This window comes from Chaetura pelagica, unplaced genomic scaffold (assembly GCF_000747805.2).
Source record: "Chaetura pelagica isolate M959 unplaced genomic scaffold, ChaPel_1.0 scaffold33, whole genome shotgun sequence".
Taxonomy (NCBI): domain Eukaryota; kingdom Metazoa; phylum Chordata; class Aves; order Apodiformes; family Apodidae; genus Chaetura; species Chaetura pelagica.
The window spans coordinates 2168818-2196732 of record NW_009952874.1 but is presented as its reverse complement, the minus strand read 5'-3'; the positions used below and the strand labels follow the sequence as shown (position 1 = coordinate 2196732).

General features: G+C 40.9%; 1 protein-coding gene across 1 annotated transcript in view; it reads left to right on the top strand.

Annotated features, from left to right (window-relative positions):
- The window catches only part of TMEFF2 (transmembrane protein with EGF-like and two follistatin-like domains 2), a 133170-nt gene that overhangs the window by 9788 nt on the left and 95467 nt on the right, over window positions 1-27915 (top strand). The window contains exons 3-4 of the mRNA XM_009995260.1: window positions 396-525; window positions 2540-2566. Of these exons, the coding sequence (XP_009993562.1) occupies window positions 396-525; window positions 2540-2566 (157 nt within the window). The remainder of the gene's footprint in view (window positions 1-395; window positions 526-2539; window positions 2567-27915) is intronic.

The following is a 27915-nucleotide window of genomic DNA, read 5'->3' as shown; positions in this document are numbered from 1 at the left end:
GAGGGTGTGCAGGAGGAGGGGAGAAGGTCGCCTCTTTGTTACCTCCTGCTCGTAGCCATCCGATGGAAACAAACGAGCGGCTACTGCCGACGCGAGGAGCCCTTCGCCTTGCTCGTGGTTCTCACACTTGTTGAACACTTCGCTCATTCAGATTATCTTTTCCCTAACCTGTTCAAGTCTGGTTTATTCTTCTCTGTCTTTTGTCTTTTTAAAAATCCCCCCTCCCTCTCCCAACATGGCTTTAAGGATGACGAGGAGGGTCAGTGTCTCCCTCTCTGTTGTTTTCCCAGGGTTTTAATACTGGAAGGCGGGGGGGGGGCACACATCCAAATGGATGATGCTGTGTCACCCTACATTTGTGACTAATGCTACTGCTCTCTGTCTGTTCCCCTCAGTGTAATAATGACTATGTGCCCGTGTGTGGCTCCAACGGTGACACTTACCAGAACGAATGCTACTTGAAACAGGCTGCCTGCAAGCAGCAGAGTGAAATACTCCTGGTGTCTGAAGGATCATGTGCGACTGGTATGTACAATGCATTCCAAGCTGCCTGTGGACCTTGCCTGGCCTCTGAATAAAATAACCTGTGGGTGGCAAAAGTCATTTGAATCCCTGCTTTTAATTGTAATGAGTTAATTCTTTGCAGTCTTAGGCATGAGAAGTTGCTGCCATCCTTCCCTTTTAAGTAACTTGGTATAGGCTCACAGTTTATGATACAATATACTCTTGACCCTGTTTTGAAGAGTGCAACACTGAATGTCATTGCTTTTTTTAATATGTATCTTGTACTCCTTATCATCCTGTGTGCTGCGTATGCTTCTGAGCTGTTACAAGAAGTAACTGGAAGTAGATTAAATGAGCAGATGTCTGATAAATGGGCATCTGGATTACCACAAACCTCTTCATAATCTGGAGAGATGGAACTGAAGCACTATTGCCTGCAATCCATTTTCTTAGGTTTTTTTCTTATGCATGTAGGGCACAGCTGGTATGATACAACAGACCACTGCTTGTAATGAACCCTGTTAATTTATATCATCTGAAGATTTGGCCCAAAACACACTTAAGGACCAAGTGTGTGCAGCAGGTTGTTGTTTTTCTTATGGATTTGTTGGAATAATTCATTAAAGAACATGTATGGAAACTGACATTTGAGAGCATTATGAGATATTTGTACCTGTGCTTTTCTGAAACAGCTAGAAAGGTGAATGAGCAAAATGAGACAGGGAAACTGTTACTTTCATGCAAGAGTTCTTGGTGTTTTTCTTTTGTGCTCAGTATCTGCTAGAGGTGGGCAGTGAAGTTAACTTGAAAAGAGCAGAAGGAGTAAGTCTTTGTTCTTGAGAGTGTTCTTTAAACTTGAAGCAGAATTTCTTTCTTGGCTGAGGATGGAGGAGTCAATAAAAAGTGCATTAGACAAACTTTTTGCAGTGTTGTAATTTTGTGTTTCATACACCTGAGAGCAAATAAACTTCCTTCCTGGAAATGTTGTTCTTCTCTGAAGCTGTTACCTAACAATTTTCAAGAGGAAAAAAAATCACATGCTGCAATTTTTTTGTCTATAAATTGGTATTAAACAGAACTCAGGCTGACAAAGCTTATTGTGGCATAGGATTTTTTAAACTTAGTGAATTCTCTCAGTGCAGCAACTGGTCTTTTTCGGTTCAAACTTTTTTGATTAAAGGGGTAATTTTCGTGCATTGCTACATCTTTTCTTAAACTTTCTTGCCTACTAGCATTGGCTGTGTTGGAAGCATTCTCTCTCAAATAGGTGGATTTTGGAACCAGAGAAGGAAAAAAAAAAAAGGGGGGGGGGGGTCTCTCCACAAGTAACTTCATTCAAACAGCTTCATTCCACAGAGTCACTGCGAGGACTGAACTTCAGATTATTTATAAACTCTAATTGAAAAAGAATATTGTTTTTGAGACGAAAGAAAGAAAAAAAAAAAGGGGGGGGGGGGCTTCCTGAAGTCTTGATCAGTTGTCCTCTTTTTCCTCCTCCCAAGGAGAATGCTCAGTGGAAAAGGGAGAGATTTTTATAATATTTTTATAATAATTTGTCTAAAAAAAATTATCTAATAATCGTTTCAACCATTTATTCCAACAAGTTATGATCTGATGAATTTCACTGTTTTGTCAGGATACCAACTGGAAATTCATGTTGTTCTCAAACAAATGGATTTTAAAAAATTATCTTTGATAAGAGTTTAGTAGTGGCCAAGTGAAGTTACTTTGCACAACTGTTGGGAACAAAGATCAATCTCAGTACAACAAAACAAGGCAGAGGCTTATGAGGATGTTACAGCACTCCAGGGCTTACGTTATTTTAGTTTGATATAGAGACTTGAAAGAAAAAATGGGGAGACATGAGAGAGAGAGCTTGAGGAAACTATGTTCAGATTAGATCTCTATAATTTACCCAGATTTGACATCAAATGTAAGGTACACTGTAATACACTTAACTGAGTGGTCTTGCTTTTCATGCTTACAGGACATACAGTAGCACATTAATGTAAATTTTGTTCTGTTCTTTTCTCAGATGCTGGCTCAGGATCTGGGGATGGAGGTAAGAGCCATCTTTAATATCTCTCTGCTTATCTATACACACATTGTCTTTCACAATTTCAGAGTGCAAGTGGATATGCTTTGCAGTTTAGTTGTTACACTACATTCTGTCTTTTATTTAACTTTTTCTCTGAAGAAAGTGACATTTTGTGTTTTAGTCAAGCTGGAAGCTAATAATGACATGGTGTTTTCTAGGGAAATTCAGAAAGCTGTGATACTTCTTACAGAACCTGGAATTATTCATGGGCTGTGCTGCTAGGAGCTCTATCTCCATCTACTGTTACAGTTGCACTGATTTGTTTTATGTGTAGAGTAATATTTCTTTTGTCTTTAAAACATAAGCCAAACCTGGTGGCTCCTCCTCACTGGAGGATTCAAGCCAAATATTCTGTGGTAACTGAGAGCATTCTGTTAAAGATATGAAGAAATGTCACAGGGAAAGAATGATGTGTATTTATAAGAAAAGCAGCAACAAAAATGAACATGGAAATAGTCCAAACCCTTTGCTGCATACAGGGGGTACTGTAAAATGTAGGCAAGCTTACACTGAATTTGGGGGTTGGATTTGTTTTTGTTTCTTCAGTGCAGTTAGTTACGGGTTTTCTTGTTTAACACTAGTCCTCGGGTTTGTGACACATCCTTATTGGAAGTATATGCATTGGTTCTGGGTAGCGCCCTGGCTCGGACCAGTGAATGTGACTTCTGGGAATTACTTGCGTGGTGGTACTGGTGGGTCAGGGTCCCCTGGTGGCTGGGAGGGCTAGGGCTAGTTTTTGTGGCTGTGGAGGGTTATCATTAAGAGTTACACTCATTTCTGCCTGAGTCCCCTGGGTAAGCTCTGGAACCCCCATGGCAGGGGAGAGGCAAGGTCTGCATTAGGCTGGGATGCTGCTGGGCTCCTCTGGCTGGGGCAGCCACCAGCAGCTGAGCCAGCTTTCTGTATAAGACACTGACAGCAGGTCTGGGCTCTTACCCAGCTCTATGGCTGTTCCTGGCTGGACTCAGGTTTTTCAAATACAGTTTTGTTTTTTGGCAAGATACCACCTAGTCCTCATGTAGTTTTGATAACCAGTATGTTAGAGAGCACAATGTGTGGGTAGAATATTCTTTTTACCTATAAAGTGGTCAATAACATAAGCATGAGGCACTTGCAAGGGACCTAGCTCATTTTCCAATATTGGGATCAGGCTGTTTTCTGGAAATCAGCTCTTTAAGATGCTTCAAGTAAGGCTCCCAAAAAAGACCAATCTAAAATATTGCTATTAGTTTTAAAAAGTTTTGGCCAGCTATTCCTATTTTACTCTGGTTTTTTTTTTAATTGCCTTTTTAAATTACTAGACCAAATAGATTCTTTATTCAGTGCTTAACAGAAATCTACACTTTAATTTATATTTATTACACAGTTTCCATGTGTACGTTTGATAAATGAGTTTTCAAATTAGAAAAGCCATGCAGGGTATCTACCAAGGAAACCAGATAAGATTTCCACTTTGTTTTATAGCTGTGGGAAGGAGGGGAAAATAAACTTGGCCACTTTCTAAAAGTAGTTAACTTTGCACTGAAAAAGCATGGAAATTTAAAAGCATGATTTCCAAACATGGAAAATGACATGTCTTTTGACAAAAGATGAGCAGCACACGGGCCTTGGGGACTGACGGGGCAGATAGTAAGGAAGCAGATTTGTGAAGGAGACAGAATCAAGTCGGTGCATGTGTTTAAAGGTCTACAAAGCTGCCTTGTGTTATTCAAGATTTAGTAGGCAGCTATGGCTGCTCTTACAGTACAAAAGTATATTTATGTGCCCTAAGAAGCTAAATCCAGCCAAGTAAATATTGTTAATACATCACTCTTTACTAGACACGGTCTTATAAAAGATGTGATAAATTTTGGATGTCATCACAGTAAGGTAAAATACACTTCAACTATCATGAGTGGAATGTTTTTCTATGAGAAGCTTGAGGTTTTATGCAATCTTGTGTCTTTTCTGTTTCTTACACGAGTTTTCATTTCTTACTCTTCTTCAAGCAGTCTTGGTTATCGAAGTGCTGACTAGTACTAGTGCAGCATCATTGGGGTTTTTTTATGGTTTTTGTTGTTGTTGTTTTGGTTTGGGTTTTTGAAAAGCTACAGCTGTAGGGACCCTCCCAGCTGGCCAAGCCTCTGCCTAAATCAGAAGAGTGGTGCTGTGCTGGATGCTGTAGGTGTCACAGGTGCTGATTATGTCTTCAGCGAGGTACCTGAGACATCTCAAACTCTGGGAGCCCTTAAGAACAGCTGTTCTGTGATTCTATGATTCTCTTGCTGATTTACCCTGTGTCTTGTTGCCATTGAAGTGCTGGCAAGACATGGGCTAGAGCAACACTTGGGCATTGCTGTTTTCTCAGTGTTGCACCTCTATATGTTGTGTTTTTCAGAGTTTAAAGACTTTCTGGCAAGGTTCAGGTTTGTGTGACTGTTGAGATCTGTCTGTGGGAGGTTCCCTGCAGCCAGAGAGGCTGAGGCTAGAAGGGGGATTGCTGTGGACAGGGGTTGGTGAAGCAAGACCTCCTGGGCATGGATTAGGAGTCTCTGATTAAAGAGGCAAAGAGTGGAAGGACTTCTACTTGAAGGCACCTGTAAGGGCTGATACTTCAGTCTGAATTACTGAGGACTGTTGTTAGTAGCAGGAATCTCTGCCTCTCAGCAGTTGGTAGGAAGAAAAGGATATTGCTTCTCACTGGAGCCCCTGAATATTATTCCCATGGGTTCCCTTAGTGTTTTTTTATGTATCACTCCACAAGCTGTGTGACGAGGGAGCAGCTTTTCAACAGAGTTTTACCTCATGGTTGGATTTCTTTGGTCTGATAAGGTACACATCTAATAGGGAGTTAACTCAAATTGCAGACTAGTAGAGGACATAATGTTTTTCTCGTTCTTGGAATGCAGCAAATCTCTTGCCCTGAGGTGGTGTCCTCCATGACTGATAGCAGTTCAGCTCTCAGCACTGCTTCCCCTCAATGGAGCTCTTGTCAGGTGAAATTATAGAATCATAGAAGCATTTAGTTAGAAAAGAGCCTTAAAGTCATTGTGTCAAACCATAAACCTAACACTGCCAACTGGTTGATGCTTTAGAAATTGCTGGAAAAAGGTTGGTGTGATGGACAGATGTACAAAACACACCATATGGTCACACAAGCCCCATTTTCTCAGGAAATTGAGTAGAGCAGAAACAGAATAGCCAGAGGCCATGTTTTACCTGCCACGTTTCCCTTCTGCGCGTTCCAACCTAGGTTTGCAGAGAAGACTTCTCAATTTATTGCTTAGGATTTGACGTTTTCTGCTTTACTGTCAGGGATGCCAGAATCAGAGAGGTCCCAGCTTCTTAACACTTTAATGATCTTGAGGGCTTTCTAGAGGTGATTTAATCCTTCTTTATGCAGTAATAGTGTGTAAAAGTCCCCTTATTTGTTAAGTGATGGGGCAATGTTAATCTCATCTGATTACTGAGCCTTCAGCATGCACTTTTGGGGATATCCAGTAAATGGGTAAGAACAGTAGGTGTTCAATTTTCTTACTGCAGAAGACATTTTTCCCTGTAAATGAAGGCTAAAAATGCAGAATCAAGAGCTGTTTCTGTGTTTTGATTGCAGAAGCTGGGAGTATGGTGTGGAATTATTCTAAAACCCCTATCCCATAAAGATACTAATCAATGGCAGAAAGAATGAATGTGGAAGAGTTGATACAGAGAGTAATTTAAAGAGATTCCATTCATTTTCATCTACACTGTTCTCCAGACAACTGGGTTTTTTTAGAACTCAATGATTCATGTTTTGGTCTTGAGCAGCTTCATAATGAATTCTTGCTCGTTTCCTAGCTTCCTTTGAGCAGTGACAAACTCAAGATGCAGTATTTAATTATAGCTCTTAATGTGCTAAGAACATCTCCCTTGGTTTCTTTTTTACATTGAACACTTCTTTCCCTGCATTATCTGTATTCTTGGCTCTGTGGATTGGCTTTCACAGCCCGATGGGTTTACTGTGGATGACTGTTGCACTAGGTGTTTCTGTGATCCCCAGCACGGCAGTGCATAAGCACCTGCATTGAACTAGTTTCAGAACCTCATTTAATTTCCCTTCAAGTCCTATTGACTTCAGTGGGAATTGTATAGGGTCCCTGGGTACATGGATCTGATCCTAGTTTGATTTTTATATTAATTCTTTATGATCTAAACTAAAGCATAATGAAAAAAAAAGTCATAATTCATCAATATGCAGCGTTGCTATTTATTTTACAGTAGCATCTAGAGGCAGTAATTGTAAGATTAGGACTACAGTGTGGCACACCCTGATAGTGTGAGGCACTTCTTCACAGTGAGAGAGGATAAAATCTGTGAAGCAGAGCCTAAATGTCCAAGTTGAGCCAAGGCTGGAAGTTGCATCACAAGTCAGTGGCTGAATTGGTAATAACACACACCACTTTGGAGCCTTACCAGTGCTGTGTCTTTTGAACCAGGCTGTTTGTCAGCAGATCCGTATGTCATTCAGAAACAACTGGAGATTACACTGTTCTTAAAGTTATTCCTAGTTTGCCACCAGTAAACACCCCTGGAAATCGACAGCCTTCCAGACCATCTTTTTTTTCCCCCCCCTCTATTTCTCTTTCCTTTTTGCGTGTGTATTTTAAGGACAAGAATGGCCTGTTTGTTTGTTCTTTCAGTTTATCCCTTCAGTCATATTCAGAAAAATTGAAGTCCTGCAGCTCTTTGTAGGTGTCAACATGTAGATTTAATGATAGATTTGGAATTCTGCTCTGCCTTTCCTGTTGGCTTGGAGACGTGTGAGTAAACATACATATTATAAATCTGTATGGAGCAGCAGTCTTCTTGAAACACTAACCCAGAGAAAAAAGGGAGGAAAAAAATTAACACTTTGAACACTGCATTACTTTTAAAGGCAAACTGTAATGCAGCATGTGTATCTTTTTTCTTTTTTTTTTTTTTTTTTTTTTTTTTTTTTTTTTTTCTCCTTTAATCAACAGACAAACAGCTACTTTGGCCCAGTTGCATTTGTACTTGTCTCTATGCTGGTTTTGTATAACAAACATGAATTCAGCAGCTCTGCTGCTTTTCCACCAGTTTCCCTTTCTGCTTTATTACAAGGTTGATTGATGGGCAGGGTTATGCAGAACACAATGAACATTGCTGTAAACACTGTCCTAGCAATAACACTTGAGCCAAAATACACCATAAAACCTGGAGTGAATATTGGTTTGAATGAAGCAGTGTATAAAATGCAATGCTGATAAACACACACATACACACATTCTCAATATATGGGAAAACACTGGGAGTATTCTAGTTTCACCTCTGAAAGAAAGGGAATTTGTATTTTGAGCTACAGATCCTGTCCATTCTTTGCCTGAGTGTAACGGGTGATACAGTCTTCTCTCATGTGAATTTAGAGTATCTGCTGATCCCATGTGCTATGATCAACTGCAATAAAGCAGTAAGAAAGCTTCTCCTACTCTAATTTCATTTGGGAGGTATAATTTAAAGCAGCATCAGAAGGTACCAAATCAACTATAAGCAATGTGCGCTGACTTGGTAAATACCTCTGGAGGGAATGTTTAAATCTTATATGATTGACCTGGCTGTGGGTGGTCAAATATATGTCTCCTTTGTTAAACAGGTTTTTACCTTGTTAACCTCAGCATGGCACCAAGCCCAAACCAATAAGCTCTTTGAAAGGCTGGGTTTATTAGCTCAGGCTCTTCACTGTCCTAACATGATTACATGACTTCTAATTCAGGGCTGGTGCACACCTGACCTGTATAAGAGTTAGGTCAGGAAGAGGCTGCTAACGTTTCTTTATGGCCTTTGAAAATTAGGTAAGGTTGAAGTTCCTGTGTTTTTGATGACTGGATGACGAGCACTTGGACATTCACAAGTGCTTTTAGGCCTCTGCTGCAGGCATTTTGTGCTGGGTAGGAAGCATTAGTGGTTTTGGAAATGCTAGGGAGGTATGGGAATGACAGGAACACCAGCTTTTGGGTTTCTCTCAGGCTCTCGTTTGAGCTAGGTAATGAGCTAATCAACAGTACCTGACTGAGATGCTCCAGCAAATCCCCACAGCTCTTGTGAAACTGAAGCTCTCCATGGTTTATATATAAAGTACCAGTCTGGGAGATACTGGTTTGGGGTTCAGTTGCCTGGGTTCTGCCTGTGTTTTGCTTGTTCCTCCTGCCACTTCTGAAGTTGGAATGCAAAAATACCATGAAGAGTGGTGTATTAAATCCCTGCATTTGCTTTGTTATTAATGGCCCAAAGCCCTTGCTGTGTTCTTGGTGTGAATGCACAGCTCCCCTCAAGCAGACTATCAACACCATAGGAAAGAGTTGACCTGTAGTGAGTGATTTGTGGCTCATGCAAAACCCAAGAAAACAAAAAGAAAATGCCATGAAGATCCACAGATTTTTGTAGGCGAGAAGTAGGAATGACATCCATTCGTAGCCTCTTTCCTAAGTTCCTCTTTCCTTCTTCCATAAGTCTTTTATGGTTTTTAGGTCTTCTTTTGAGTAGTTCAGAGATACACAAGGAGACTGTGAATGGAAGATGCTCACCTACATCAGAAAATACTGAGGATGCTCTGGTTTTGCTTTAACAGTCAACATCAAAACACAGCAAGAAAATCCAAAATATGCTGTCTAATGTGCCATCTGTAAATGTCCAAATAACTAAGTCATCAAACCAGCAAACAAATCCTGTGATACTCTACCAAACAGATTAAAAATGGGGCATCCAATTACAAATACTCATTTAATGGTCTGTTATTTCAAACACAACAAGAGAGACATAAAGGACTAGATTTGTCTGCTACATCTCTGTAAACCTGGATTAATTTTCCTTGTGACAACTGTGGAGTCACTGGAGATGTGCCATGATGACAGTGAGAGGCAAATCTAGCCCACCATTTAGTTTTCCTATGCAGGGAGTTCTTCCCTAGGGAAGAAAAATACTTCTCTGGATTTTAAATGGCTCTATTAGACTTGTACCAATGTCTTACTTCATGGGGTAAGAACATGTGTTCAAGCACATGCTTTTATCACATGCTTCAATGCTGTTGACTCCAAAGTTTTCTTCTGAATGTGGGGACTTCTTGTGGGGACTGAGGCAGCCTTGGAGTGACTAGAACTTCTTCAGAGACTCGTGCATCTCTTGGTTATGCATTCTGTGGTTTAGTGATTGAAGAAGCTGACTCACTATGCACTTGCTTTGAACTGTTTTTGGCATGACATAGGATTTTGTTAGATTCTCTCATGAGATCTTAAAAAGAACAAATGGGATGAAAACTGCAAAGTCTCTCTCAACGCTCAAGTACTCACTTTTCTTTAACTCTTAATTTCAGAATTTAGCTGCATCTGGGAAATTTAATATATTCTGCATTGGGTGTTTAAATTCCCTTTTGTCTAAGAGACTCTCTTTACTTGGGAGAGATTGGGAAATAAAACCTGACATTTTTCCTGCTGTCTTTTAAGTTAGTGGGAGTTTATCTTTGGGAAGGGCATGACTAATTCCCAAACACGTAGCAAACTGGAGATTTCCACCTACTTTATGTAAATGTATATGCAAGACAACTTCAGTGAATGTGGTCCAAGCCCAAGAATCCAGAACAATTAATAATTAAATCCAAAGAAATTAAAATTTTATGGTACAGTGCTACAAGTTCTTAAGATGTAGCCACAAGTCTTTCAGCTGAGGTTTTTGAATAGTGTTACAGAATATACTTAAGTTTTAATTTAAACACACAAAATGTTTTTTAGTCCTTGTTGCTCAGGAGAATACTTGAATAGAAGCCCAAAATGTTCAACGATAGGGAGAAGTTCAAATTGCATTTTGAAAGTATGACAATTTGGAGAAGAAAAGGTCAGAACTCTTCCATGATATTTCACTATTTTATTTTTTTTAATGCCTTGGATTTCTTGGATCTCATTTGTTTAGCTGCATGGGAGTTTGATAATGGTGGTGCCTATTTAAAAAAGCAGCCACTGAAGCAGGACTCTTTTTACCTCAGCAGCTCCAAATATCTTGTAGGCAGGAGTTTGAACAGAGCTAGTTAAGGGACTTTAACGTTGTTTTTTGATAAGTCTGAGAGCATGGGACAATTTTAAAGGTCTAAGAGAATGTGAGAGTGTGGGTATTAAAAGGTAGGGGAAAAAAATAAAGACCCTGTCAATCTGACATTGACTGAGGTAAAGCAGGACATACAGACCCAGACTTGCTTAATAACAAAATAAATGAGAACTAATGCTGAGCAGCATGGGCTGATGTAATAGATTTTGTCAACTAATTGAAATCTTATTTATGAAGCTACAAGTTTGCTTGATAAAGACAACAACATTGATGTAGTGTGCATGGATGTCAGTGAAGTATTTGGTGTGCCTTTACATGATGCTATGATTAAGGAACAAGAATCACGCAAAATTAATGTAGTACACAATTAGTGGAATAAAACTGACTTTCCCAATGTAATTATGAGTGGATTTATCATTATTAGATGGGCAGCACAGGCGTACACAAGGAGCTTTATGCTATTTATTTATTTATTTGTTTGTTTGTTTTACCAGTGACTTAGGTGGTCACATACTTTCCACACTGGTCAAGTTCTCAGCAGATACAACTGGCGAAGTAAGAAATTAACCAGTTCACCAATGCTACCCAACATGTTTTACTAGGTGCACTGGTGCAAGAACAGACCTTCTGATGTGGCCAAATCTAAAGCCACAACCAGAGAACACAGAAAACTTGAGGAGTGAGGTGGGGAAACCCCCACCTGGAAACTAATGTGACAAAGAAAACTGGAGGCTTGGTAGCTAGCTCATTGTGAGAGTCCTATGCAAACACAACAGGCCAAAGGGCCACTGTTATCCTGGTATATTTAAGGAGCAGACTCTTGAGTAAGGGTAAGGATGTCACGTTACATTGTGACAGCTGGGGCTGGCAAGCAAGCTTTGCTGTGAAAGCTTTGATGCCCTTAGTTTTGGCAAGGGGAGGGAAAGGAGTGCATGGGTCACAACCAGGAAGCACCAGTGCGCAGAACACAAATGAGCAGCAGAGCTCTTTATGCTGACAGACTAAGGCCTAATGAGATTCCAGGCTGGCAATTAAAGCTAGACAGAGTAAAATTTAGATGAGTGTTTGTAAATGAAGGCAATAGCACATAGAAGTAAGTGATGAAAAGTTATGTAGGATTCTGTATCACTTGAAGTTTTGACACTTGGACGTCTAGATTGTGCTGCTCAGACAAGGATGAATATGAATTTTTGGGGCCTCTGTCTTGTGGGAGGCCACAACAGATGCTCAGTGGACCATTAATTCTAGGTACCATAAATTAGTTTATGCATGAAATAGGCTGAGATTAGTCTTTTGTTCAGCAAGATTTCTGTTTTAAGCAGTCCGGAAAGGGATTGATTATCTGAATATGTTTGTTTGTTTCAAAATCCACACAAGCCTTTTTCCCTCTGCCCTCTCCCATCTCGTTGTGTACATTTACATATGCAGGTAATGGAAGAGATGTGGGCTTTAGCAGCAAGTGGAAAACCTCATGCATAATTCTCTGCTAATTGCTCTGTGTTTAAAAATAGGCCACACTACACTGCATTTCATCCTAAGACTTCTTTATGTTGTCTGACACTGGGTAACTTAAGCATCTCCCAGTCTCATCAGTCATGAGAAGCCCCTTTGGGCTTCTCTCTGTCCTGTGGCAATGCTCTGATTCCCATTGTCAATACTGGTCTCCCCAGCTGGTGCTTAGAGGGAGTTCTAGGGAGGAGGATCACCAGCTATCTCTGGACAATCTGTCCATGATCCTTTTCCTTCCCATTTCCCTTGGTGTAAGGGGGTAAGAGCAGAGGGGAGGATTGCACCCAAGGAGCTCTGAAAGTGGAACCTGTATTGATCATGAGTAAATATAATTTTATTTTTATCTGTTATTACAAAGAACCTCCCTGGCTTTGTTGTATTTGTCTATGTGATGGGTTTGGGAGGTAAGAGAGAAGGTACCAGAGTAGGCTGCAATTGGTTTGGCTCATGCATGTTGTCTACTAGGTTCAGACAGAGTGGCATCTTCATCTTTGTTATAATAGAGCTTTCATAAACAACTTACTCTTTTGTACAGTTCCTGAGATTTTCACCAAAAGAGGAGGGAGCTAGTTATATGAATCAGAAGGCCAATTCAGGACAAGTTTATGCTGTAATTCATTTAGACAAATGTTAAAAGTAAATTAATGGACTCAGGTTTGTTTAGATTAGTGGCCTTTTGAAAAACGAGTTGTCCTATGTGTACAATTTTTCAATATGTTTACATCTAATTAGCTGCTCAGATTGGCTAAAATTAAGCGATGTCACTTGTAATGCATTCAGAGGTGAGGATATGATAAAATAGGCTCTTTTATAATCTTTTCAGCAAGTGGCTTGGAGCATGGGCATGGTGTGAACTTGAGGGCTTGTGGAAGATCAATCTGTAACGTGGAATCAAATGTAATCAAGCTGCAGTCTCACAAATTTAGTGAACAGCTTATAGTATCTCTCTTGTACTGATTCAAAGAGGGAGCATGTTATTCCATCATCGTCTCCCATGACTCCTTTTCAGTCAGACTGCCTGGCTGGCTGGGGCATGGTGTTGGGGTGGCTACCCCTGTACACTGGCATCTTTACCTGTTTTGCTATTGATTCCTGCAAGCTAGATACTCCTCCCTGGAGACAAGTCATTTGAACAGCTTGAAATCTAAAAACTGACTGCTGCAATGTCAGGTTTCTAATTCTGCAGCTCAGCTGACAGCTCTGGAATGTCCCTATCAAAGGCAGAAAATACAACACTCTTCAGCAGACTTTATTCTGCCACCATACGGCCCCAATTCTATTTTACTGCTCCAAAGCCTACAGGCTTTCACATGTTTCTGACCGAAAATTCTGCTATTAATATGTGAGCTTCTAGCAATTAAGCTGTGTTTCTTGCTGCATCAGTGCTTTTAGACCATCAACAGCAAGCAGCAACCTCTCTACAGCAGCAGCAATTCAGTTCTTGTGCTTAGTCATGGATACATGTCTAAGGAGATTTTGGCAAAGGTTTTCTCAAATATTTTAAAAGTTTTTGTTAGTCTTTTCTTTCTTCCTGCAGTCTCTGAAGGCTTTTGCTACAAATTGCAGAGCAATGTGGTAACCATCCCCAAGTCTTACAGGATTTGAGTATTTGTCAAACTCTGAGCTTTTCTGTCAGGAGTATAAGGTCCAGTCACCTGGCTCCTGCCTCCAGCTTCTTGCTGTATGGCACATTAGTACTGTCACCTCTTAGCTGGCTGCTCAGCCCCAAAGTATGTGGCATCATGGAGGATGGACAGGTTCCCCTGCCCCATTTGTATGAGGAGCTTCAGTGGGGCTGTGGCCCCCCTCTTTGGTGTCCTATCTCTTCCTAGGACCTGCTGTGCCAGAATCAGTGGTGATGCACCTTAATATACATGCTGGAAACGAACTGAGAACCTCAGGGGCAGGGTCCTTCCATTTACTCAGGTGCCACAGAAGCAGCAAAAGGGGACCTTTAAAAGCCAGCAGTGAAACTCTTTTCAGACAGCACTGGAGGGGCTCAGCAGGGGACTTGGTGACAGCTCAGCTCTGGGTGAAGATGGTCTAGCTCAGCCACCCATGTGCAGGAATTAAGCTGGGAGCTTCTACCTAGACAACAGCAGTGAAAAGGCCAGCTGGCACCTGCCCAGGCACCTTTGTCATCATAGCCCCTTCTGACCCAGCTCCCTCAGGTACCACACCTATCTGGTTTCTGACTTTGTTTCCCAGAAGGAGTTGAAGGCACTCAGTGAGTTCCAAGGTCAGACCATGATATCTTAGGTGCTGGGGCCATACCAAGCTTGGCTCCATCCTTGCTGGCGGAGCCCCTTCTGGCTTCATCCTGGTGTTTCTCCCTTCCTCCCCCGGTGGTGGTGACTGTTCCCTTGTTGTGGCCGTGGTGGCTGTACCAGGCAGGCTTCCCTGATGTCAGCAGGGGGAGCTCACATCTTGCCTGTGCTGTGGGTCCTGGAAACGTGTGCTTGGGTATTTTCCTTGGATTTTTCTTTTATCATTTATACTCTGTCAGGCTTTATCCCGGAGGGTGGATCAAATCTGAGGCCCTCGATCTCGATGCTTTAGCATTCTTGTAACAGGAGAGTGGCAAATGCTGAAGTGGTATCTATAGGCAGCAGCAATAATGTTTTCAAAAACAGAGCATTTTACTTCTAACCAGTAGAGTAAATCTGTATCTGAGTCCTTCAGTGTTTCTTATGAATTCGGTTTGGAAAACCACAGAATGCTCTAGGTCCTCTGCTGTAAGGTACTCTTTTCTGGATGTCTTTAGCTGGATGACAGGTGCTTTTGGGGCTGAAATCTTCCTTTAGTTGTTCAGGAGGATTTTATTGGATTCTTTTTTTATCTGAAAACAGTACTATGAACCATTTCTTAAATTCACAATTGTATGTCTAAAGTTTCGGTTTTAAAACGCTTGTTCTTGCTACCTGAAAACAGCAGTTTTTGCAGGCACAAGATACTGCTGAGCAGTCTTCAACTGGATTTTTCTGTTGGTGCCTGTTCATCTACCCTCTGCCTGAGGTTTAAGTACCTCCTTCCATCTCCACTCCTGTGCTACAACATTTGTTGGTTAAGAGAGATGCTCTTGATTTCACAGGGCAGTCAGGCAGTTAAGCTAAGCCTGTTTTACAGAGGTTAACTAGATTGAGAATAATCTACATTTTGTAAGAGTTCCAAGCCAGTGCCAGGACAGACTAAAAAAAGTGCCCTTAGTTTAGAAGTGATGCTGATAAAATCTATCAGTAATGTGTGTTTTGGAAAGAATATCTGAAGGAATTTTCCTAACCATCATAGTTACTTGAAACAATTATAAACCTATAACACAAGAAAGTTCAAAGTTGATAAACAAATGGGAAGAACCCTCTACACATAGCCTGGAAATTCACTAGGCTACTCACCATATTTTCCTGTCTTCATTCCTTTTCAACTTAATTCATAGGAAGGAGAGATTTTAGTTTGTCTTAGCTCATTAATTGAACAGCTTCTCAGGGCAAGAAAAATGGTGGTACCAAGAGTCTTTCATTCTAGTTCATGAGACATCTCAGAAGTCTCTTCTTTCTTGAAGAGGTTTCTTGTGCAACCTATGTAATTAGTAATACACACCCCTGTTTGTCTTAGGAGATCCATGGTGGTGAGGCATCCAATCCACATTTTCTCCCTTCCTGTAAGTGCTGTGACTTCAGCAGCAGGGCCTCGGAAAGTCATCTGTGCTGTTTCTGCATTTAATTACATTGTAGAACTAACTGATGATATGCTATTAATTTAAAGGGATGTAGAAGGAACGTAAGATCTGCAGCAGACTGATCTGACAGTGGGTGAACAGCATGGGGAGCTGTCAGATTGCACAAGTTGCTAAGGTCAGGTTAAATTAGTGCCCAGCTACTTGTTACAGTGGTAGTAGGTGCTAGCAGGTATGATACAAGTGTCACTGTAAACCCCTGCAAATTCTGGTCTTAAATTAATGGCACAGAGAAGTCATTTAGCATCAAATGGCAGTGTCTCAGTAGGAGGCCAGCAATTAAAATTCTTTGTGTTTTTTAGGACTTGGTGTCACTTGTAGTGTCATTTGTAAGGGATTAGACTGATTCAGTTTAATGGATCAGCTTATAAACATTCTGAAAGTTTCAGCAACCCTCATCATTATTACCTCTCATGAGGATAAATTGTCATTAAGGTGCCATCATGTCATGCAGAAAAAAGTAAGCATACTCTCGTGATCACATATATGTGTAAAGAAGAGAGTGATAAGATCTCGCAAGACACCCTGGCCTGGTGACCAGCTTTTGGGAACACTGCTCAGGGGTGCGTGTTGGGTATGTCCAAGAGGGACAGTGAAGAAATACACTGAAGCACAGAAGAAGGAAGCAGTAGTGAGGGGGGAAAGCTCTTCCCTTTTACTGTGGTTGCATTGCTACTATCCAGAAGGATCTGGTGCCAGAGGGCTCCATTAAAGACAGCACTCCTGAAAATATGGTGGAGAAGGTTGTATTACAGGGCTGCTCTTCCTTTGAGTTAAGCTGTTGCACAAGGCTGCTGTAATGCAGCTCTTAGCTGTAGCAGCCAGTTATGCCATAAACAGAGTTGAGACTAAAGTCATGTTTTACCAGAGGCAGCCTGCAAATGCTTTGTGTAAACCTTAGTCTGCTGCTGGCCAGATTAAGTTTTGGTATATCTTACTGCATTGTCTTTAAACAAGTATATTAGAATAATAATCCTCTGATAGCTTTGGTTTCTTCCAAATGCACAACAAAGATTTCCCTCTGTTGAAGGAAGAGCAAAATTTGTTCTTTTAGAGGGCTCCTATTATAATCACCGATTCAGCACAATTTACAGGCATTGCAGAGGATTACAGAGCCCTCCAAAGGTGCTCTTCAGTTGTCATCCTACAGCTGACAACTGAGGGAGAAGAGTGTAGGTAAGAAATGCACATAAACCAAAGAGAATAAAAAATGTTACTTTCTCCTTTGGCTTGTCTTTTGAAAACACAAGGTATAATTTCTGATCTTTTAAACCTACCATGAATGAAGGCATGTCAGTGAGTGCTCCAAAACATTTGGCTACTAGTGTCTCCTGTACAGAACCCATTCTGCATATGAAAAGCTGTGCCTCTGCTTTTACACTGAGAATAGTAATACTGTAAAAAACTTCAAGCTTTCAAACCAACCACAGTATCCTTGTGATGAAAAGAAAAAAAAGGTCAGTGAAGCTTGTCGTTGGTGAGAAGCCATCCCAACTGATGCTCAGAAAACTGAACTGATAAACTAAGCTGTGCTTATGTGTGGCAAACATAAGCAAGTTTTTCACTAATTTCAGATGTTTCTGGACAATTCTTTTCAACTAGATCTAGTCTTTAGATGGGCTTAATTGAGAAGCTAGTCTTGCTAATGAATTTGTATGAGTTCACTGGCTCTGGCAGTTTTCACTGTAATGCACTCAGCATATTATATTAAAAATGTATATCACAACTGAAGCAGCTTTGTTAAACAAGCTTTAATGCAGCATCTGCTTATTTGTGCCTTGGGGATGTGAGACAACAGCAAACTGCTTACTGCTTGAGAAATCAGCACAGCACCACAGGCCTTGCTCTGGTGTTAGAAGTCAGGGCAATGCCTTAATCTGGATGCGGATCAAATTGTTGTGTTGATAATTAGAAGACAATAAGCCTGCATGAAATTGAACCAAGATGTATTAAAATCAGGTAGTAATTCTCCTTAATGCTGACTGGAAGTGAGCCATGTCAGAAGGTAACCAGAATGCATTATTGTTTGCCATTATAAAAAGGTCCATTTAAATAACTCCGTGTCACCTAGGGCTATTTAACCTTTTGTAGGTATGAGCATTACAAGGAGCCTAATGCATATTTTGTGTGCATTATTGTGCATAAATTCATGTCCACAGTTTTTATATTCCTCTGTACATACTCATCACAAATCAGAGCGGGGTCAATGTATTTTCAACTCACGTCAGTGGTGATAGCCAGGAGCAGCTGTTTCCATAGAAGGTGAAAGAAGCTTCATCCTTGAGCTATTCTAGTGGGAGGAAGTCGCTTGCTAAAATCTACCAGCAAATGCTTGTCTTGTGCACTGAGATACGAGTATAAATGTAAACCTGAAGTCTCATATTTAAAAAAAAAATGTTTGTATATGGGAATCAACTGTGAATGGGGGGGGTGATGTGCTGGGGTCTGGTGATACGGTAACGAGCTTAATAGTGATCCTTTTGCTGGCATGAAACCTGTTTCCTTGGTTGTCCTTCTTTCCTGGGATACTGAATGCTGAACAGAAGAGCCTTCAGGGTCTGTAGGACACTTCTCTGTGTTGATCCTTATTTTGTTTGCCTTTGTCTGCTCCTTTCAGCTTCAACTCCCTTGTAAAAGACATGCGTCATTCCAGGGAAGGACTTCTATACTTAAGAATATTTTCCCTGCATTTCAACTTGTCCATTTCTTCTCTGTGCTTTTTGTATGCTATTTTCTCTGCTAATGGGGCATTATTAGTTTTATTAATAAGGAATACTGTTACTAATTGTTAGGTGATTGTGGTGTGTTTGATAACCTGACATGACTGCAGTTTGCCATATTTTTAGTGGTGCTTCCTTCAAAGCAGATGAGCTAATGTGCTTCTGTTGATCAGTAACTAAAAGGACAAAACTAATGCAGCATTTGAAAGCTTCTAGATACATTACATCCATGAGCTTTCTCTTGTTCTGATCCAGCAGCCTTATGGTGGGTTTAATTTGGAAATCATTATTTGGACAAAACTAAGGTAGAGCTGACTCGTAGGTGCGCCTGAATAACTTCACAAACATCAGCCTTTCAGTGTCTGTGCAGCTCTGATAGCAGATGCACTGCTTATTTACAGACAGATGTAAGTGGACTTTCAGGCCTACACCTAATTGTGCACTGCCACAACTAACAGGTTTTTTTAAAACTGTGCAGGCACCTTAGCACTGCTTAGGCAGCGGGACGGGAGACATGTCCTGTGGAGCTTGGCCTCCCTTGGCCAGAGGTGCCAAAGTAATTGGAAAAAAAAAAGGAAAAAAATTCCCATTGAGTTCTTTCTCATTCTCAGCTCCAGAGCACTGCTTCAAGTGGTGGTAGCAGTACAGAACATAGGCTGAAGAGAAGGTGTTGTTCCTGCTTGAATTTATGGTGTTTATTCAGCTATCAAAAACATCAGTAGAAGCCCTTGCTGAAGCCAAAAGTGTTATTGTGCTGTCCATCTAAGCAGAGGAATAGGGAAGGTTCTTAATAGCCTTCATCCACTCCATGTTAGGGCAGATTTGGATGTAGCCTAAGAGACAGGAGCAGTGACACTTCCAATGCTGCAGCTCTAGGAGTGAATCCGGTTTGGTAGCTCTGAGAACTGAATGGATTCATGTACTCAGCCAAGGGGCTATGTAGGCATTTAATGCTTCCCCCAGTCATGCAATAGTGCAAAAGGCAGATGGATCCCTGAAGTCTGGTGCCTCAGGAAATGCCTGTGTTTCTGAATTGTGTGTCTCTAAGTATTCATTCAAGTGTTTAGGGAACATTTGGTCAAATGTTTACACAACAGCTGAATTCCTGAACTTATACTAAAAGTTTTTCATCCATAATGTCTTAAAAAAACCTGTGAGGTAGCCTTATCAGACGCTATGGGTTGTGCAGGTCCTGGATTCAAAGAAGATTAGTGCTCAGTGCCTTTTGTTTAAAGGCATTCAACTGGCTGATCCTTTTCCTGCTTTGTGCTTCTGAAAGTGCTCTTTCTTCAGATTTGAAGGTAAAATTGAGGCATTCGGGGGGGTTTTGTTTAGACCGTAATAGAAGGAGATAAAAGCTGTGTCAGTGTTTGTGTATGTATCACGTAATACATGGACATACAATATGTAAGACCGGGTTACTTAAACTTAAAAAAAAAATGCTTTATTTTAAAGCTGTGGAAGGTAGGATTGTTCTTTTTTCTTTCTTTTTTATGGCCTGCAGTATGCACAGACTATGAAAACTTGCATTATTGAAATTGACAATCGCAGTAATGCTCTAAAATCCATGGGAAGAGGCTCTGATGATTGAAAAGCCAAGGAAATAATCAGTAGTCAAGGGCAGACAGGGATCCTAAAGGGATTCCAGCTTGTAGAGAAGAAATAGTACACCAGGAAGTAACAAATGGAATTAATTTGTTCTTCAAGTAGAACACTTACAGAAGGAAGGAGGATTATACATATGTATTATTATTTAAATAATGGGAATTAATAGAGGACTCCAGACCTGCAGAGTAGCACACAAACACTACCAAGAGACCCTGGGCTCCTGAAACCAATCTGCATTACAGCTGAGCAAGGAAGGAGAAGAATAAGGTACTGCAGTTCCACCTGAACTTACTTTGGCTGCTGCTGAAATTGGTAAAATGTTAGACCTTCAAGTTTTAAAATCACATTTTTGAACACTGGAAAGTCTTGTTTGTTTTTCATTTGCTTGTTTATTCAGAGGTCCTTGGCTGCTCTGAAATAAGGAGCTTCAGAGTTGAAATTCTGCAAGCCTGATGCTTAAATGGCAGTTTCAGTTGTATGCAATTTACTACTTCAGTTCCGCTGGGAGTAGTTTAGTGTCCTATTACACAGTGACTGTACTACAGAGTTGTCTGTGTCCTGGGGATTGCACGTCCTCCTGCATTTCGTTCTGGCACTAGGCAGGAGTCCTGTTTGGGAAGCTTGTCAGATTTGAGAGGTGTTGTTTGTAGTTGGGCTGTGTGCTCTTTAAGCATGAAGGGGTAAACACAAAATACTGTTCTAATTGTGAGGTGGAAAATCTTCAGCAAAATTTATGTCAGAAAACTTGTTACAGCAGCTATACTATTTCTATTATAGGAAATCCCTATAGCATTTTCCAAATGGGCTCAGCACATTTCTTCTAAAAGGCATAAACCAACTTTTTGCTTTTTCCAGCTTTTATAATTAGCAGGGATAAAAATATTCAAGATTTCAACAAGCCTTGCTGCTGGAGTGCAGATGTGATTCTTGGTGACTCAAACGTTTCCCAGAACTTAGTTACGCTGTATGTAATTATTCCGAAGAATTATCTTTCCAAAAATAGAAGAAAAAAACATGTAATTACAACTGCAATATTAACATACTTAATGTCTGCCTAATGTCTGAGCATCGAGTCAGAGGCGGTATTTTCAAGCAACATACACACTGTAAGTAAAATTAATTTGGCCATGCAGTTTCTTGAACAAAGATGCTAAATATATGAGCTCCACATCATTTATGCCACAATTGGCTGTGGAACTTGAAGTGAAACTGAGGAAAGTAACATTTCTTTCTTACTACTCATTCTCTACCCTCTTTCTCCTTTAAATATTGATCTGTTGGTTTTGTCAAGCACAGCAATCTCAGCTCATCTTGCCATGGGCTGCCGAGGTCCTGCCCTGCTTTTTGCTGGCCTGGCTGTTTTCCCGACCCTTTGCCCCGTCCTTTCAATCCAGCACCCAGCAGAAAACAGCTCCTGTGTCTGTAGCTTTGTCCTCTGCAGACTGTTGCAGTGAGGTGGCTCAGCACAGGGCCAGCCAAGGGCCCAAAGCATCTCAGTGACAGGGCTGAAGAAGGCAAGTGGAGGTGGAGAGGAGAGGTGAACCTGAGTCTGATGCTATGCTGTGCAGTTAAAGAATGGTCTGCAGGCATCGTGGCTGTCTGTTCCCCTTCTCTCTTCCTTATGAATGAATTTGCTTTCTAATTGGAGTGTTGGACCCATCAGCCCTGAACTGATCTGGAAAATGGGGAGCAGGAGATGGATCAGGCCAGAGGCATATGCATATTAGCAACAGCTTCAGAAGGAGGAGATGCTATTGAAAGCCCTAGAGATGTGTTTTGTCGAAGGGGGCCTTGGATAAAATCAGGTTGCATAAAACGTGCATCATTTATGAGTTGTTGTGGTATTTTTTAAATATAGCACCTGGTTCAAATTCCTCTTTTTTTTCCCAGTGAACTTTGTTTTGTGCTTCATGCTTTTTAATAGCTAATTTCACTCCATCTATTGAAAAGTGAATTTTCAGGTAGCTTAGCCTGACTGTATCTTGCTGTGCTTTTGTTTTAAGGAGCTGTGAGAGCTGGAGTAAGTGGAAAGGAAGGCAGCACATTCATATATGTGGTAAAAAATGTAACTTACAGCTTGGTGTTACATTTATGTGACATGACATGCTCATGTGAATCAAATGTGCTGTATTATGGCATGCATTAAATGTGAAATTGTGACTGGTGTTAGTGAGAGCAGTACCAGAACTCCTGCCAATGTGCCATGTAATTTTATTTTAAGAATAAAAGGTCTTGAATGAAAACCTTGTATTTCCAGCAAATCTATTCCATTTGTCTAGGGTCAGCTGTGCCCATAGGTCGTTGCCCCTTTTGGTTTGATTTCTTCCTTACATGACATTTTATTTCATCTTGGAATATGAGCAGAGTAACCTAGATGGTTTCTGCAGCTGTACAATCATGTGCAGCACAAGAGAATAACCCTTTTGTACGTTGTGTGTTCCACATCTTCAGTCAATGTTGACCAAAGTCACTGGAGCTTTGTTAATGTCTGTAAGTAGAGGAAGAGCCTAACCCAAGAGGTGAAGTGGTTTTGGCAGCATCTTTGGCTATTAGAAAAAATCCTCCCAAAAGCAGAGTGTGACTTGGGTTGGAATTCATGCCAAAAATCATGGTACTATCTGCACTGCAGGCTTAGGCCCAGGGGTACATTATTAATACATTAATTAGTCCCAGAGCATTGTGGGTACCCTAACTTGAGCTACTGTGAAGGGACCTCTTTTGCTGGAAAAATTTGAGATTTCAGAGGAATCAGCTCCTTAAAGTCAGGTCATGCCATGCCAAGGAAAATGCCTGGGCATGGCTTTGATCACTCTTTGTCAGACCAAAATGATGAACTCCAGGAACTAACTGGCACTTGAGGAAAGGAGAGTCATGATGGCCATCAAACTCCTGCTTCAGCTTGGGCTTGGTCAGGTAGCAGAGGAACAGCAATTAATTATCATTTCAGTTAATTAGGATCTGTCAAGGAAATACACATACGACCTCAATGAAAATAACACTCTGAAGTGTTTCTCATCTCTTGTATGTTCACATAAAGTTCCTATCTCTAAAAATAAATTAAAAAACAAACCACCAAAAAAACCCACAAATATAATTTATTATTTCAGGGCATTATTTTACTGTAATTATAGCTAATCCAATTAAAGGTGATTTGTAATGACTGCAAATTAATTACAGAAATACAGGATTTAATAAGTGGATTACTATTGGTTCTGATAAAAGAGAAAATGCAAATACCAAGGTGAATATTTAGATCATGCTGAGCTTGATGCTGCAGGATTTACAGAGCCATTTGTTTCCAAAATGAGGGAGAGTAGAGTCCCAGCTGAACACATGAAGTATCAAGCTTTTTTCCTTTCAAAGGGTGTATCTGTATGACAGGGTCAGACTTTCTTGATTTTCTTATAATGGAAATCAGATGTGATGTCTGTGATCAGAACTTGGTGTGATGCATTGGGAAGTAGAGAAGTATCTTTTTTTGTTGTTGTTTTGTTTAGTAGGTTTTCATCTAATTTTCAGTAAAAGCTTGCTAGCTTGTACGTAGGGTGCTGCTTGACAAGAAGTTTCTCTACACATCACATACCTTTCCTCCCATTCAGCAGCAAGCTGAATGGTTGCTGGCTTGACAGATCCAGCTGTGGCCTGATCCTGCAGCTGGTAGGGTATGTGAAGAAAAGAATTATGTGTATGTGATCAGATCAGGCAGCTGACAGCCCAGCAAAACCAAGGTGCCAGGCAATGGTCACTGACTCTGCAGTGGGCGTGGTTATGAGCAGTTGGCAAAAGGCCTTATGCTGGAGCCGCAAGATGGTAAAATACATAGGTGTGTTGCATCTGTCAGCTCTGCAGCAAAGGCAGGTGCAGGACAAAGTAGTCTGAGGCTTTGCTGGGCAGCATTTTGTATAAAGGTGTTGGCTGGGGGACACAAAGCAGGTACTAGAGCTCTGCTTCTGTATCTTCCCAATCAGAAGTAATTTGAGGTTATCCTGCTTTGTACATGACTGAAGCACAGCAGAATCAAAGCACTAGCTCTGAGAGCTGCCTTCGTAGGTGGAAGGTGGAAGAAATGCTCATTGACAAGGCTCAAGCCTTGGGAAGACAACAGGTTTATAAAGAGAAAGAGAAAATACCCACATTAGAAAGTACAGATGTCTCAAGGCTTGGATTGGGGAGTATCCCAGTGACCAAGTATTGCACAAGTAGCAGTGGAGAGTCTTGATCCTTGGGTATGTGCACAGACATTGGCCAGGCGGTTTCCTTAGTGGACATGCCACTGCTTTACATAACTCTTCCTCTGCCTTTTTCTCCTCTCATCAAACCTGTTGCTTCATTTGGACTGCCCGTCTGCTTCTTACGTAAGTGCCACCACCTCGCTGTCCATGTGCTGCCCTGCACATGGCTCAGCCTTGCTTCATCCTCAAAGCCTTTGCAGCTCTAAGTTAGCCTCTAAGTCTTGGAAACTCCATTAGTGGATTCTTTTTTCAAGCAGCTGTTTTGGTTATGTTGTCAAAGGTGATTGACTAAGTAAATGGAAATGAGCTTCCTTCCCAGCAACTCTTGCAGCAAATTAGGTATGGAACAAACTCTGGGTCCTAAGGAAGTCAGAAACTACTGAGCAACCTGTAATCAAGGTTCTCCTAATGTTGTGTTTTAAGTAGACCCATTATCATAGCAATGTCTTCCTGAAAGCATTTAGACTTCATTACCCCATTAGAGAAATTAACATATTTTAGCTGATAAGCTTCTGGCACATTCAAAAATGTGCTATAATGCTGTGTGTTGAAGCTGCTCTAAAACTGGCTTTCATTAAAGGGGTCTTGTGCCACATAGCAGATATATATAAATAGAAAAACCATAATTAAAATGCCACATTATCTTGTTCTAAACTTAGTGTGTCTTGAAATTTAAATCTACAGTGCTATCATTAGAACTTTCCAGCAGAACTTTTCCAATTTTATTAGCAAAACAGAAAAGAAGCTGGGTGCTTTCTTGGTTGGTTATTTTGGGGTTTTTTGTTTGGGTTGTTTGGTTTGGTTTTTGGTTGGGTGTTTGTTTTTTTTTGTTTTGTTTTTTAAAGACTGGATTTCAACTGGACTCTAATAACTGTCTTTAATTAAAGTTGGGATAAATCTTTTTAAACTAGTTACACTGCTTCTAAGAGATGGCTGATCACCATCATATTCAGAGCAGAGATTGCACAGGAGCAAGGCAGGAAGAAATGACAAGAAGTATCAGTAGGGCCAATGTGGAGCCAGTGTAATAAGCATTGTGTGTAATTGCAAAGTCAACAGAGAGCCCCAGTTTATGCCAGAATGTGATTTTGAACAAAACTGAAACATAATGAAGTCCATAAATACAGATGTAAGGAGATCTTTTCTTGCTTTTTGCAAAAATAGCCAAAATTCAGATTTCCAAATGCTTTCATGATCAGAAGAATGTATAAAGCCAGTTCCTGTGGTCTGGATTCACAGCATCTCTCTCCTCCGAAGCTCCTTAATGTTGCAAGTACAGCACAATTTCTAGTACAAGCTTTCCATCGGTGGGAACTCCAGTCAGGGTATCTCTTCTCAATGAAGCTGCTTATATTCTCATGAAGCTTGTAGGGAATTAGTATTCCTTTACATCTGATCCAAAAGTTGTGGGAGTCATGCAGAGAGACTGGCAAAAAGAGAGAATCAAAAAGTTATTGTACTTCTCTAACAGTGATAGAAACAGGATGTGATCTGATCTCTGGAGGGCAAATTTAACTATAGAAGAGCTAAAAGGTTTTTGTATTTAGTGGTATTTGTGGTGCAGGGCTGCCTCACTGTGTCCCAAATCAAATTCAGTGCCTTGCTAAAATGGAGTTCTGAAAGCTCAAGCTACAAGCCATATGGAGAGCACCGCTCAGGCCCTGAGGTAGAAGGGAAGGCATCCAAGGAGAGGTGATCAATACAGCAACTTGATTAGCAGTAGGGTGATACAGAGCGAAGACTGCATTGTTGGACAGCTCTGCTTGTAATTACTGTTGCCTCTGCCAGGGGGTTTCATGCAAAGGGAGAGATTTTACAAATTTTGCCTTTTGAAATAGTCAGCAAATGTTCAAAATTTAAAAATCAAAGAAACAAAAAAAAAAATCTACCCTCATTTCTGGTTCATGCATAGAAATCTTTGACTTATTCTTTGCACATTTCAGTAAATTAAATATAATTCTGCTTTTTAAGAGGGACTGCCACAGACAGAGGGAGGCATGCATACATGCTCCTGTCTGCATGGGAAATCTGACAGATGTGGGTAGAGGTTTGAGAGCTCATATTACTTAATGGACCCTGTATAATTGGCTGCCTTATTAGTCAATGAATGACCTTCTGTATGCTTCTGGAAAATTATACCTTGATCGATTGTAAGCATGCTGTGGATTTTTGTTTGTTTATTTCTACTGATAAGAACACCCCAGAAGCATGGTCAGTGGAAATCTAGATGCCAGTCCTTGAGCACAGCTTTCTGATATATTGGCCAAGCTGAATGCAGAAGGAGCAAGTTCCCATTCATCAGACTGAGCTTCAAAAGCATGGCAAAGAGAGAGGGTTGTCTCTGTATTAATGATCTAATACACACTGTTTGTATCAAAACTGTCATAGCAAGGACACTGGTGGGAGTAAGAGCACAGTCATCTCAAAGCTGTGCTTCTGGCATTATTTGGCACGTTTGCAAAATACATCCTCAAAAATGTAATTATACAGAATTCACAGAGGTCTTGTGAAAAATGTGTCAAGTTGGATGTTTATTCTGATGGTATGGTAAACCAACTCTGACATTCCTCTCTATGTTGAAATGGGATCATGTGGGTGTGTAATGATATGTATACCTACACACATAGGTATTTCTGCATATTATATACAGACAGAATTTGTGTGTCAAAGGCCGGGTGCATATTTTTATATTTGCTCCCTCACAGATGCAGCAAAGTTGTGATTAGATGCCAAGGCTGGTAAATTTTCACAATAACTTTGTAAGGCAAATCTGTAATTACCTGATACTCTGTCTTATATGAAAGTTACCCTGTGGCTGATGCCCAAATTCTGCATTCCCCCACTGCTCTAAAAAAATTGGTAAGTTCTGTATTTCAAGTAGAGTTTTGATGCCATGGCCGTGGCCTCTCAAATGCACTGCCACTGGGTTATCTGGGGTGGGCGTGCAGCAGGGTGTCATCTCCTGCCTGCACAGGCCCGGCTGCTCCCTCCAAACCTGTGCTGGGCAGAAAACAGCCTGGAGGCCTGGGCTGGGGCAAAGACCCAGGTACAGGCAGTGTGGGAACTTGGGACTGCTGCCAAATGCTGGTTTTGGCCTCTCTGTTCTGACTTCTAGCACTGCATTTGACCTACACGGCCTCTGCAAAATTTATAGATGTGGTTATGCCAGGAACCTCTCTGCTCCAAAAATGCTTACGGGCTCTGTAGAGAAGACAAGCAAGTGGGCAAGGAAAAAGTCGTAGCTCTCCTTCCATTTTACTGCTAAAGAACTGAGATGCAAGAGATTAATGGGTGTGCCCAAGGTCATATTGGAAGTTTGCAGCAGAGCCAGGCACTGAATCCAGATACTCTGCATCTCAGCTCAGTACTGTAGCCATTTTTTTTTTTCTGCTAGTGTTTAAAAGAAATACTGTTCCTGGAGAGTGAAACAAATCAGAAAAA